The sequence below is a fragment of the Prunus avium genome, chromosome 2, assembly GCF_965620075.1.
Source record: "Prunus avium chromosome 2, drPruAviu1.hap1.1, whole genome shotgun sequence".
Taxonomy (NCBI): Eukaryota; Viridiplantae; Streptophyta; class Magnoliopsida; order Rosales; family Rosaceae; genus Prunus; species Prunus avium.
The window spans coordinates 36,614,598-36,628,500 of NC_142285.1; the positions used below are offsets into that span (position 1 = coordinate 36,614,598).

Genomic DNA, 13,903 nt, shown 5'->3' on the forward strand with positions numbered 1-13,903 from the left:
ACTCTGTGTTTTGTGTCCAGAAAAGGAAGATTAGAAAGATTTGTTTTACTCGTTGACCATAGCGGAATGAAAGATTTGTTACTTTACTTTAAAAGGGAAAGATAAAAGTAAAATAATCTGCAGACAAAATGTTCTGAGTCTTAAATAATTTCTTGCTTATAGACAAGAAACATTTGCAAATATTTTAATAGGCTTGAATTGAGTGTTTTTGTTATTGATGTGATGTGAGCACCGGCTCGGAACACTCTCATTTTAGTGCGTAAGCTTTCATATCACTAGGCTACTTAAAGAATTCCATAACCCAAAGGTTACAGACAAAACATTCATATCTGATGCCACTAAATCCAGCACCAGTTGCCAGGGCCATGAATTCTTGTTCACTCCTCTCCTTCGCTCCCGGAATTTGAGCCATCATAATCACATCAAGTTGGGAAGTGCATTTCACAGCAGTGCGAGTATCTGGCATAGCTGGAAGTAGTTCTTCCACAACAATCACTTTTCCATTGTCTGGAATAGCTTTGTAACAATTCTTCAACAGCTTTAGGCAGTGCTCGTCGCTCCAATTATGAAGTATCCACTACAAACAAATGTATCAGAAGACAAGTAGAACAGCTTCATATATATAGTTACCATTGTTAAACTAAAAGAAGAAAACCAAAAATTTAATTAATGTTTGAGAAATTCAAAATTACCTTCAGAAAAATGGCATCCCCACTTGGAACACTAGCAAACATGTCTCCTCCAACATGTTCCACACCTGGAAAAAAAATTTACCTCCCATTTTATGCTGCACACTTCCGATGAAGCAAAAACTAAGATTTCACATTGAATCAAATAAATTAAAGTCCTACCAGGATAGGAAGGGGCATGATTTACAACATGGGGCAAGTCGTAATTGATACCCCTTATATGGGGATATCTAGATGTGATCAGATTAATGATCACTCCAAAGCCACCACCAACATCAACAAGTTGTGTGAGGTTCATGTCTTGAAAACCCTTGTAGATGTGAAGAAGTTTCTTGATGACAATGGTAGTGTGGTTAAACATTCCTGTGTTGAACACTTGATTAAACCTGGGGTCCAAACCTAGAAACTCAAAAGTTGGCATGCCATGGACCCTGTTGAATGGAATTCCTCCTTCAACAACTGCATCTTTCAGTTGAGACCTGTAGATTTATTATGTGTAGAAAGTTGGAGTTAGATACCCTATTAGTATTGTAATAAGCACAAACTATGTGAGTTGTTTCTTTGACTTGGGGAACTTAATAAAATTTGAATTATATAGGGCCTTTCTTCTATTATTGGGTGAACCATTTATAATTTTAATAGTTACTTCCCTAGCCAAGATCCCATACTGACTTTAATTATGCCATTTTAAGGAATGAGATTGTCTGTAAATTTTGGTATAATAATAGTGAATATGTCTCCTTACACCCGACTTCGATCATTCTCCCATAGTTTTCTAGTTTCTTCATTATACTAATTTTTTTATATATCATAATGTGTATTGCAAGTGCCAGTACATTAATCAAGCTTAAATAGATAAAAAGGGTCAAGAGATCAGGGACACACAAAAGGCTACACTTCTTGACACGCCTTTTCAGCCTTTAGATGTTTCTTCATCCAACAGTTGAAAACACATCTGATAGCTCATTTATTATTTTACTGGTGTCATTAACCCATTGCACACAGTACGAGACTATCTCTACATTAGGAGATAATTTTTTTTTTTTTCCTACAGAGAGAAACTCTCATATAGCGGGGATAACACTTTTTGCTATCCCTGGCCAATAACATAATGACACATGGGATAACTTATCAACAACGTCATTGTATTATTGGCATGGAAAAGCAAAACAGTGTTATCCCCGTTACAATAAAGTATTTTTCTTACATTAGCTTTATATTCTCTTCCCACTCATTTATACCAACCATTTTCTCTCTCTAACTATTCAAAACAACCATTTCTTTGTCACCAGTTTTTCTTTCTTTAAAGCACTCGTTCCACTCTGTAAAAGTAAGAAGAAGACGAAGATAATGTAATTCTGTGATTCCTTCTGCCAACGAAACCTTTGTATTATGAAGTCCAAGCCTCACCCTCACACAACTAGCCTTCAACTTATTTAAAAAACAGAATACAAAGTGATCAAAGAGAAAGAGGACCCATTGAAATCACATAACATGCTATGTAGCAACTTATGGCTCGTTTGGTACGTAAGATTGTACTGACTAAATGTCTTCATAAATATATGAATTGTTTTTTAAATGTCATATTTTTTGAACTCTAAAGGCTGAAAAGGTATGTCGAAAAGTGTGGCTTTTTGTGTATTCCTCCATCCCGACTCTATGAAAAATTAGTAATAAATGAATAAAGGAGGAAAGGAAAGAGGATAACTTATTGGGCTTCTTAGATCTAGGTCCAAAACGATTAGCTGTTATTGGGTTTAGTCCTCGCGTTTGTGGTTTTAGATGAAGGTCCTTTGACATTTATTACTTTTTTTGTTGTGTCGATTTTACCTTTTGAGGTAAATAAGGAAAACACATTGAAAATCTAAATTTAATGCATTATTTCCTTGTAATTGAATTCTTTCCTTGATAATATTCCTAATATATTGATAAAATAAAATTTAATCAATAAAAAATAAAGACCCACATATTATACCAATCGATCAGACAAGCACTCACATTAAATTATGTACCTGACATACAGGTAAATAGTGTTATTATTAGCAACGAAAAATACCTAGTCATAAATCGTGTTACCTATAAGTTAGGAACATAAATTAGAAGACTGCCTATAAGTCAGATGCAAAAAATAGACAAAATAAAATTGTATGTTACCTATATAAAAAAAATAGGTACATAAAATACTATTACACATTGTCAAAAATATGAAAAAACATATATATACCTATGCAATAGGCAATAGGCAATAGGCAATAGGCAATATGACATAAATCACTATTACCCGATTCAAGTCATAAAAGGCAACATTGGAAAAAAAATTGATTTTAAAAATAAAATAATATAAAGATTACATAATAAAATATTAAAATAGGAATGTAATTTTATGTGGCGCAAAAATCAAAGGACTTGGATCAAAGTCACCAAATCCAATGATTAAACCCAACTCTTCAATAGGAATTTGGATATATATCAATTTTTCTGTAACTTATTTAGTAGCAAGCCAAAGAGGACTAAACTAACCAGCTTTCCGTGAAGACCTTGTCTTGAGTCAATGTCAACAAGGGGCCTAGAGAACCACCTTCATCATCATTCACAAAGTACTTGGATACGGGGCCAAGGCTATAGACCCTCTGAAAATCAGACGCACCATTTTCATCCTCATTAGCAGCAACAAGAGAGCAATGGAGAACAGAGTGGCTGGTGAGGAGCCTGAGGATCCTATCCATCATCATGGGTGCCTCAGAATTCTTGGTGCCAATCTTGGCTGCGATCTCAGACGAAGAGAGCTTCGCGCCTGGACCCTCTCTGGCTATGATGTCAAAAACGCCAAGCTCAATTGCTGATTGCAGAGCTATGGACAGCGCAGAAGAACCCACCAACTGCAGGGCATAGCAAAAGCTTTCTTCTTCCTCTTCCTTTCTAATTTCATCCTCAGTCTCAACATGATTTATTTTGGGATGGCTTTTCCTTTCCAATGAAGAAGCCATTGTTGAAGATATAAAAGTCCCACGTTCGAAACTTACTAAATAAATTACAATTTATATAAGTGGTTCCACTCCTAATAACACAGAGATTTTTGTGATAAAACTCCACACCTACTTGGTTTTGTAGGTGATTAAGTAGAGTACAATATCAGTGCTGCTAAAAGTGGGCTGCTAGCCTGTCTATGAAATTTAACATATATTTATGAAATAAGGTATGCCTAACTTATGTTCTACCTAAATTATGAAATAAGGTAGTTGTCAATGTTGATTTGACTCAACATTAAACCACTCAATTGAAAAGTCGACCAAACCTTGAGATCTTTCCTTGGCGCAATTCATCACGGCTTGATGGTGTACGCTCGTATAGCGAAAAAATATAAAATGTCTTATCGATACTTTTTATTGAATATATAAATTTCAGGGAAGCTTTGACGCAGAAGAGTAAAGACACATACAAATATATAATTGGGAGCGGCTAGAGCAAACCTGAAAAGTAATGCTGCTGAGATATGAGAAGAACTTGTGGTCGGTTTTTGAAGCTTATACATACATATGTGTATATCTGACAGCATTGTTCATAAATATGTGAACATCATTTTGTTTGCATAAGCTTATTCTAACCAAGGTTATAAATGTACTTTGTCTTCATTTTGTAATTCATATCATTACGGTTTTTCTGTTACTTTAGAAGGGAAAGATCAAAGTAAATTAAGTAAAATAATCTGCCGACTTTATGTGCAGTTCTGAGTTTGAGTCAGGGGCAATCCTACCCTAAGGGCAGGGTAGGCAGCCGCCTAATCCATTTTTGGCCAAACCAAAAATTACCCAATACCCAACACAATTAAATTGCTTCTGCATAGTCAAACCCGACCCACCAGGGGCCGTCCTACCCTAAGGGCAGGGTAGGCAGCCGCATACTCCATTTTCGGCCAAACCAAAAATTACCCAATACCCAATACAATCAAATTTACTCTACCTACTCAAACCCAACCCACCTGGGGCCGTCCTACCTAAGGGCAGGGTAGGCAGCCGCCTACTCCATTTTTTGCCAAACCAAAAATTACCCAATACCTGTGGTTGATTGAAGAAAAGGGAAGGATTCTGAGGAAATGGAGAGAGGAAGAAAGAGCCTTCATCCACAGAGGAGCATGTGCATGCCAAATTCTCTAGAGAAAGAAAGAAAGGATTCTGACTATTTCAAGATTTTAGATTGGTATATACTCGTTTGTAGTTAGGCATAAAACCTAGGTTTTCTTTCCCTCTCCCGCCTTATTCTCTTCTCTGTTCGCTCTCTCCCAAACGACATTGTACGATCCGAATTCAATGTTTTTTCTTATGTGATGGTACTTTTTCTCTTCACTATCTGTATATTGATTTTATCAATTCGTGCACCAGTTCATCTTTACTCCTAGAGTTCTATTTCCATCAGATTGTTATGCTTTCCTTTATCTGAAGCAATAGATATATGATTCTGGTATATTTGATTGTATTCGTGGTAGATATATGATTCTGGGCTTCCAATTGTTGTGGTTGGCGTCTGGTATTATCTGTAGTATTGTATGAGTTTTTGGCTTCTTTTTTCCCCTTTCAAAAGTACATTCTTAAGGTGTTTATTAAGGATTCTTTGGTCTTCTTGTTGAGAAAATGTTTAGCAATTTGACCATTAATTGCCATTTAATTTGACAGAGTATCCGAATGGCAAACCCGGCGATTGTACGCTCCCATACTGTGAATGGTGTTTCCAAAGTACATTCAGAATTGCTAAAAGCAAAATAATTCAAGGTACTATATATGTGTTCCTTGGATTGTTGTCTTTTCCCTTGGCTTATGACAAAGTTGAAGATATCCAAATTCTTATGATACCTTAAATTAGGTCATCTGACACCTCTTCTCTTTCACAGGACTTCTAGGAGCTGTGGCCTCCGAAATTTCAATGCAAGACAAATGGTGTTACCCGGGTATAATGTTCATAGCATCTTTTATAATGTAATTGCTAGTTTCATTAGACTATTCCTTCTGTTTATGTGGTTGAAGAAGAATGGTGAAATACACACCTCCAAAGATGGGTTTTGATGGGTTTTGTAGTTTGTGCTGTTATAGTTATCAAATAGAGCTTATGGAGCAGAGTGTTCCAAAGAGTTAATTAAGTAAAATAATCTGCAGACTCTGAGTCTTCAATATTTTCTTGCTTATGGATAAGAAACATTTGGCAATCTTTTATTAGGCTTGGAGACTTAACACCTTCATTTTAGTGTGTAAGTTTTCGTATGCTTTGGTTACTTAACGAACTCCATAACCCAAAAGTTACAGACAAAACATTCATATCTGATGCCACTAAATCCAGCACCAGTTGCCAGGGCCATGAATTCTTGTTCACTCCTCTCCTTCCCTCCTGGATTTTGAGTCATCATAATCACATCAAGTTGGGAAGTGCTTTTCACAGCAGTGCTAGTATCTGGCATAGCTGGAAGTAGTGCTTCCACAACAATCACTTTTCCATTGTCTGGAATAGCTTTGTAACAATTCTTCAACAGCTTTAGGCAGTGCTCATCGCTCCAATCATGAAGTATCCACTACAAACAAATGTGTCAGGAGACAAGTAGAACAGCTTCATATATTTAGTTACCATTCTTAAACTAAAAGAAGATAACCAAAAATTTAATTAATGCTTGAGAAATCCAAAAATTACCTTCATAAAAATGGCATCCCCACTTGGAACACTAGCAAACATGTCTCCTCCAACATGTTCCACACCTGCAAAAAAAAATATTTAACTTCCATTTTATATATGCTGCATACCGCTTCCGTTGAAGCAAAAACTAAGATTTCACATTGAATCAAATAAATTAAAGTCCTACCAGGATAGGAAGGGGCATGATTTACAACATGGGGCAAGTCGAAATTGATACCCTTTATATGTTGATATTTAGATGTGATCAGATTAAGGGTCACTCCCAAACCACCACCAACATCAACAAGTTGTGTCAGGTTCTTGTCTTCAAAGCCCTTGTAGATATGAAGAAGTTCCTTGATGACAATGGTGGTGTGGTTAAACATTGCTGTGTTGAACACTTGATTAAACCTGGGGTCCAAACCTGGATACTCAAAAGCGTGCATGCCATGGACCCTGTTAAATGGAATTCCTCCTTCAACGACTGCATCTTTCAGTTGAGACCTGTGAATTTATTATGTGTAGAAAGTTGGAGTTAGATACCCTATTGGCTATTTGTATTATAATTAGCACAAACTATGTGGTTTGTTTCTTTGATTTGGGGAACTTAATAAAAGTTGAATTATTAGGGCCTTTCTTCTATTATTGGGTGGACAACCGTGTATAATTTTAGTAGTTACTTCCCTAGCCAAGATTCCCAGACTGACTTTAATTATGCCATTTTAAGGAGTGAGATTGTCTGTAAATGTGGGTATAACAGTGAGTCCGTCCCCTTACGCCCAAGTTCAATCATTTTCCGGTAGTTTTATGGTTTCCCCATTATACTAATTTTAATATAATCATGTGTAATGCATGTGTCAATATGTTAATCAAACTTAAATGTATAAAAACATAAGTAAAAAAATAAAAAATAAATGAATAAAGGAGGAAAGGAAAGAGGATATAATTAATTAGTAGTAGGTTCAAGAGAGCTTAAACAAACCAGCTTTCGATGAAGACCTTGTCTTGAATCAATGTCAACAGGGGGCCCAAAGAACCACCTTCTTCATCATTCACAAAGTACTTAGACACAGGGGCAAGGCTGTAGACCCTCTGAAAATCAGACCCACCATTTGCAGCAACAGCAGAGCAATTAAGAACAGAGTGGCTGGTGAGGAGCCTGAGGATTCTATCCACCATCATGGGTGCCTCAGGGTTCTTGGTGCCAATCTTGGCTGCAATATCAGACGAAGAGAGCTTGGCCCCTGGACCCTCTCTGGCTATGATGTCAAAAACCCCAAGCTTAATTGCTGATTGCAGAGACATGGACAGCGCAGAAGAACCCGCCAGCTGCATGGCATAGCAGAAGCTTTCTTCTTCCTCTTCCTTTGTAATTTCATCCTCAGGCTCAGCATAATTTATTTTGGGATGGCTTTTTCTCTCCAATGAAGAAGCCATTGGACTATCTATATTTACGTTCTGAAACTCATTGCTAGTGGAATGGGTTTACTTATAGCTAGGTAACGTAACATACAATTCACGTGGGTTTACTTGAGTATATAATATCAAGACAGTTGGAATACCAATTTAGAACTATATTGTTAATATTTTGTTGAGTTAAGACTCTATATTGTATTTCAATTAATCGGGCTATCTATGTTTTAAGTATTCCCTCAAAGATTATCTCGATAAAATAATTGTTATTTTAATATTATTTTTGTTGATCACAACTACATGTCTTAATGTTTTTAATTTGTTCTGATCTTTTAAGTAAAATTCGCAGCAAGCCACACAAGATGTCCATTATATCAAGAATCCGTCTATAGGAGGAGACTTGTACCTAATATGTTAACTTTTCCCAAAGCGACAATGTATCATCAAGGATGGTATATGCCTATATGGTAACCAATTACCAAACAAATTAGGTGTTGAGTGATTGAAGTGATGACTCGACAAAGTGGCAGTGCCAAAGTACCCCATAGCATGATGCACGCCTAAATTATGTTTCACGTGGTACTTTATTAGTGGAATTTGGAAAGATGATATTTTCACGTGGTACTTTATTAGTGGAATTTGGAAAGATGATATTTTACACATGCATATGTGAATTAGACAAAGGCTCTGAGTCAAGAAGATTGATAATATTATCTTTTGCTCCGTCCACTTAGGTTGCAAATGCATGTTTTTCATGCTAACCTATTAAATTGGTTTTGCTGATTGGCTATTTTAGAAAATGGTTTTTCTTAATCTCTACTTAATTGGCTAATTTTGCATGCTCACCAATATTAATCTCGATATGATCAAGACATGATCTCAGCTGTGATGTATATAGTCTGCAGATTTTGCTACTAAATTTAGTTATAGCAGTTTATGAAGTGAGGATATAATTTAAAACATCTTTGACATTTTCATCAATATATATCGCCAATTAATTTTGAGTTTGAAGTTCGTATTCTAATATATTTTAACAATTTTTCGACGACTTTAAGCAACACGGCACCTTCATGAAAATGGCATCCCGTCTACTTAATCATATTACAAAAATTCAACTGTAGGGGAATCAAAAGAAATGCTTTGACCATATAAAATGTTGACAGAGTAATGAATTAATAAAGAAAGTCTTACTAATTACCAGCAGGGCATGTATGAAGGGGCATTTCCTATGCTAGCATATAGTTTTTATTGATCTTTGAATGGATATTTACAAAATAGCCACTTTGAATTGCGGAGTAAATCCTACAAGAGTGTCTCTCAAATAAACGGGCAAAGCATCTTCTTGACTCAAAGGTTTTGTCTAATTCACAAATGAATAGTTTATCATAATAACATTAAATAGGTCACACGCGCTATGCAAGTGTAAAAGAATAACAGTTTATGAAATAAGGATATAGTTGTCAAATGATGGTTGACGATGGCAGTTTGGTAAATAACATATAGATAACTAACCATGCCTTTCTAGCTAGCTACTTAAAGAATCCATAACCCCAAGATCACCGGCAAAGCATTCATACTTGACTTGATGCCATTAAATCCAGCACCAGTTGGTAAGGCCATCACCCATGATGATGAGTTCTTTCTTGCTATGCTTTTTCACTCTCAACCACGATTGCTTTTCCATTATATGAAATTGCATTGCACTGTGTTAAAAGAGTGTGAATTCCACGTCGGGGAATTAAAATCTTGCCTAATTGTTTACAAAATCTTTAATATTTTCATCAATTACCAATTGATTTTGAATTTTATGTTAGCATTCTAATAGTATATATCGTAACTACAAACCAAAGTCTAACATTTCATTGGCACCAAAGAACAAACAAAGTAAGAATAGTATTGTCTACATTGTTACACGTAGACAATATTTGAAGAATAAATTTAAGGGAGTTTCACTAAAATACCCAAAATGGGGGTTGAAATTATAAAAATACCCAACACCCAAAACACTTTATAAACATACCCAAAACTCATCATTACACACATTCAAAACCCATTTATAAACATACCCAAAACCCATCATTACACACATACCCAAAACCCATTTTGGGTATGTTTCTATGTTTAAATAGTGCTTGAGTATTTTTATAAATACATGTCTAGGATTGGGTATTTTTATAAATATCTAAATTAGTAATTCAATCAAGACTTCGATGAAAATAGAGCATATAAATAAATATAAATATATATATATATATATATATATATATATATATATATATATATATATATATTAACATCAGTAGATCGGCCTTGAATGTCTATAAGATCAGTAGAGTTACCGCATTACTCATGTTATTTTAGTTTTTAATATTAACAATTATTCTTCATAAAATTCGAACTTAAGACTTCTTCAAACCAATATAAAAATTCAGCGACATTAGAGCAAATGATGATTGACTTTTATTTATTTATTTTGTTGTGATAAATTGATTGTACCAAAAACCAAAATATACATACAAACCCAATTCAATCAAGAATTGAATGTTTGAAAAAAAACAAACCAGTGCTGTCTTGAATCTGTTACCCAAAACGATTGGAGGCCCAAACAGAATACACTCTTATAACGAGTAGATTACACTCTTATTTTTAAATTCCTTGTCGCAATTCACCACTGCTCGATGGAGTACACTCTTATAACGATCATTACTAACAACCTGAACAAAATTTAAAAAAAAAAAAAAAAGTTTTTTCCAATAAGACAAAGTAAACTAGAACTTGCCCTGGGTAAACAGAAAAGTAAATGGTGCTACCTGGTACTATTTCTTGATTCATAGTTGACTACAACCATGAAAAGTGACGGTCCAATGCAACGTACCTGATACGTCTTACGTGGTCATTTACGTCGAAAAGGTATCATTTCAGAACAAAGCACATTACTCTTAATGATACTAAGGATGCACATAAGGTGCAGTCTACAGGAAATTAAACATATGACTCTGATACCAAGTTGACAGGACCCGACTCAAATTTCACTTTGGAATCTGCGTCGAACCTCGTGCGTGTCCGACATAATTCACCATTTTCAAACCACTGAATATATATATATATATATATATATATATTAAATATAGACAGGTAATTAGATATTAGTTAATTTTATTAATCATGTCTAAATCCAATTAACACCATTCTATTTCAATACTATAATAATAATCTTAATAGTAATAGATAACTAAATAGATAAATAAATAGATAAATAAATAAATAAATAAATAAATAATTAATTAACTACTATCCCTAGAGATTTCATCACCTCCAATAATGCATATCAATCCATAGTAAATTGCATGGTAATTTAGTCAATGAAAAGTATTAACCTTTAAAGAAAATCCCTTATCGAATTACTTCCCAATCTAAACACATTAAGCAAGAAATTTCATACTAAAAGAACTACGTACTCTTACTAACAAATGTCCACTGATTCACTAATAATCATAACCAAGCCCAATGCTCACTACTACAACCCACTAATATGATATTCCAAGCTTGCCCATTCCATAACTTCAATTATCAAAATAATATCCAGGAATTTCCATAAAATACTATAAAATAATTTCCTAATCTCAACATAATCAGAATAACTCGACTACTGGTCAAGACTCGTTTACAGGGTCGTTCTAGTACTTCTCGAAGGGTAAAACTACTTTGGAAGACTTACGATCAACTGAGGTTCAAACTTCCTACATTGTGTCAACCGGGTCCGCGGGGCCCACGACCTCCCATTTTCGATCAGAGAGTTCCTACTCGTTCAGCAAGGTTTACTATACCTGTCCTACAAGTTTGGTCCTAGTCGAATGATCGGATTGCTCACGATCCCACGATCGGACGGCATGTTATCGTTTAACGCAAACTTTAAGTTTTTGAATCAAAACATCCGGGGCTCCGATTCACGATCTGCGAATTCCTACACGCTTCTAAGAGCAACTCCAGCGGCATGACTGAGCCTCGGGCTGGGGGGAAAAATGAGAAAATTTGTTTCCAGCGAGGAGCCCAAGCCCGGGCACAAGGTGGGACCCAGCAACTTGGGGTGGCCCGAGGGCAAGGTTGGCCCGAGCTCCAGCCCTCGTTTTGGTGCTGACGTTAACGCTACAGTACTCACGCGCTACAGTGCCGCTAAAGTCCACATGTCGCGCTCTGGGCTCTCCGATCAGATTTTTTTCTCCAATCCAACGGCAGCCAATTTTTGTGCAATAAAAAAATGAAAAAAAATTGATTTTTTTTCTTCTATAAATGCCAAAATTTTATCCGATTGAGATATGAATTTTATAATAAATATTGACACATACGAACCCAAAAATCTTATCCGAAAATATTATCCAAATTAATTGTTTAGGTAAACAAATTTGTGAAAAAAAAAAAAAAGAATAGTAATTGCCCTTTGCCATGGCAACAGGTGGAAACACACAATACTATTTGCAAGGGCAACCACTATTCATATGAATAGTGGCTGCCCTAGCTCCCCCCTTGCCATGGCAAGGGGCAAATGGGTGGAGTTGCTCTAAGGATGCCTAGATCAACATATATTAAATTGGAGTCGATCCAATGGCCCGAACATATCGAACCCGGATAGTGCCTAATATGCGATATCCGATCGACGATCAAACGTTATCCAATTTCATATCCGAGCATACCGTCGTGCTCGGGATGACATGAGGAGTATACTAGGACTCAAGGACCGGCCAAAAAGTGGCCCACGCACCGCCATACGCGCCGGCAGAGCATGGGTGTCCAAAGCGATTCCGGCGACCGGAAAATCTCCAAACCGCCGATCAAGACTTATACCTACATGATCACCATAAAAAGTAGAGCAACTTTTGTTCTTGGACCTACTCCAAAAAGTCGACGGAAGTGGCCGAAATCGGAGGCCGAAAACCTGCAGGTTTTCAATCGCTTATTTAACCCCCTAAACATAGAAATTTCTCCTATCCAATACAACCAACAGCTAAAACGTCTTGAGAGGTTGAGAAAGCATACATGGATCGACGGAAATGGTGGCCGGATGTGGGAGAATGAGCGACTGGAATTTTTGGAAAAACCCGGCCTGTTTTTCTGCAGATTTCGAAGGTATTCACAGCGGTTCGAGGCGGTAGAGAGCTGGGCTGGAAGAGGAGGAGGTGGCGGTTCTAACGTGACCGGTCCCTTGGCCGGTGGTTGAGTGTGGCGGCAGCGAAGGTGTTCGGTTCATTTTTTACACATGATTTTTCATGTTATTCACCCACTATTTTGAGTTAGTTCTTGACATTTTATAGCTTTTTACTTCTTTTTTGTGTTTTCTTAGATTTTACCTTGGTTGTGATGAAAATGAGCTAAAAGTGCATTATTAGTTATAAATTCTGTTTTTGTTCATTTTCGTAGGTCAACTTCTTGGCCTGGGATCAACATGCTCTGGTGCTCGGATGAGGTCATGATCTTCATGAGACTTGTTCCAATGGATGTTAACTACAACATATCCAAATTTGAGCTCCATTGGACAAGTATTGCCTATCCAACCAATCCAGCATGTTACCACAGCTCTGGAAATCCGGATTTGGCCAGCTTTTACCTCCTTTGTGTCATCTTAATTTCTTGTTACCAGAAGGGCAAAAGCGGCGGCTGGAAGAAAATTCGAAAAAGGAGGGGGGGTCTGTTAGTGCGAAGGGTGAGTGAGAGAGAGAGAAAGAGAGAAATTCTGGTTTTAAAAACCAGTTTCGCAAAATTACGATGTTGCCCTTATGTGAATTTTACTCATATCTCTTTTGTTACAACTCGGATTTGATTCCACTACGTGTTTACAGACTCATCTCGATGTGCTCTACGCAACGGTATAATTGAAATCCCCAAATTCATTTCTGAATAAAAAGTCAACTTTTAAACCATTAAAATATTCCGGGATAAAATTGTCTTTTACTTGAATAAATTAATAATTAAATATTAATTTAGGTTTGGGTTATTATATATTTATATCCAATGCTATATTTTTAATCTTATAACTAATATTTACCCAAGCTCAATTTCAAAACATCTCTCTTTCTAGCCTCAATATTTCTTTTTGTATGAAATTGGATAATTTGTTAATTTCAAGCCAAAAAAATAAATTTCAGTTGAAA

The 13,903-nt window shown here is 36.1% G+C and overlaps 2 protein-coding genes and 1 long non-coding RNA gene across 3 annotated transcripts; 1 reads left to right on the top strand and 2 right to left on the bottom strand.

The window, feature by feature from the left end:
* Positions 1-118: 118 nt before the first annotated feature.
* LOC110764014 (cathecol O-methyltransferase 1-like) lies at positions 119-3,757 on the bottom strand. Its single transcript, XM_021966915.2, has 4 exons — positions 3,210-3,757; positions 852-1,168; positions 693-757; positions 119-577 (listed from the first exon to the last, which is right to left on the bottom strand). Exons 1-4 carry the CDS (start codon positions 3,674-3,676, stop codon positions 281-283), a joined length of 1,146 nt encoding a protein of 381 aa, XP_021822607.2. The 5' UTR covers positions 3,677-3,757; the 3' UTR covers positions 119-280.
* A 736-nt stretch (positions 3,758-4,493) lies between these two features.
* LOC110764025 (uncharacterized) lies at positions 4,494-5,757 on the top strand. Its single transcript, XR_002527842.2, has 3 exons — positions 4,494-5,016; positions 5,360-5,455; positions 5,575-5,757. It is a non-coding gene; the product is annotated as an uncharacterized LOC110764025 (long non-coding RNA).
* Positions 5,758-5,816: 59 nt separating this feature from the next.
* Positions 5,817-7,853, bottom strand: LOC110764015 (cathecol O-methyltransferase 1-like). The gene is made up of 4 exons (XM_021966916.2): positions 7,327-7,853; positions 6,532-6,848; positions 6,363-6,427; positions 5,817-6,246 (listed from the first exon to the last, which is right to left on the bottom strand). Exons 1-4 carry the CDS (start codon positions 7,779-7,781, stop codon positions 5,950-5,952), a joined length of 1,134 nt encoding a protein of 377 aa, XP_021822608.2. The 5' UTR covers positions 7,782-7,853; the 3' UTR covers positions 5,817-5,949.
* Positions 7,854-13,903: the final 6,050 nt, after the last annotated feature.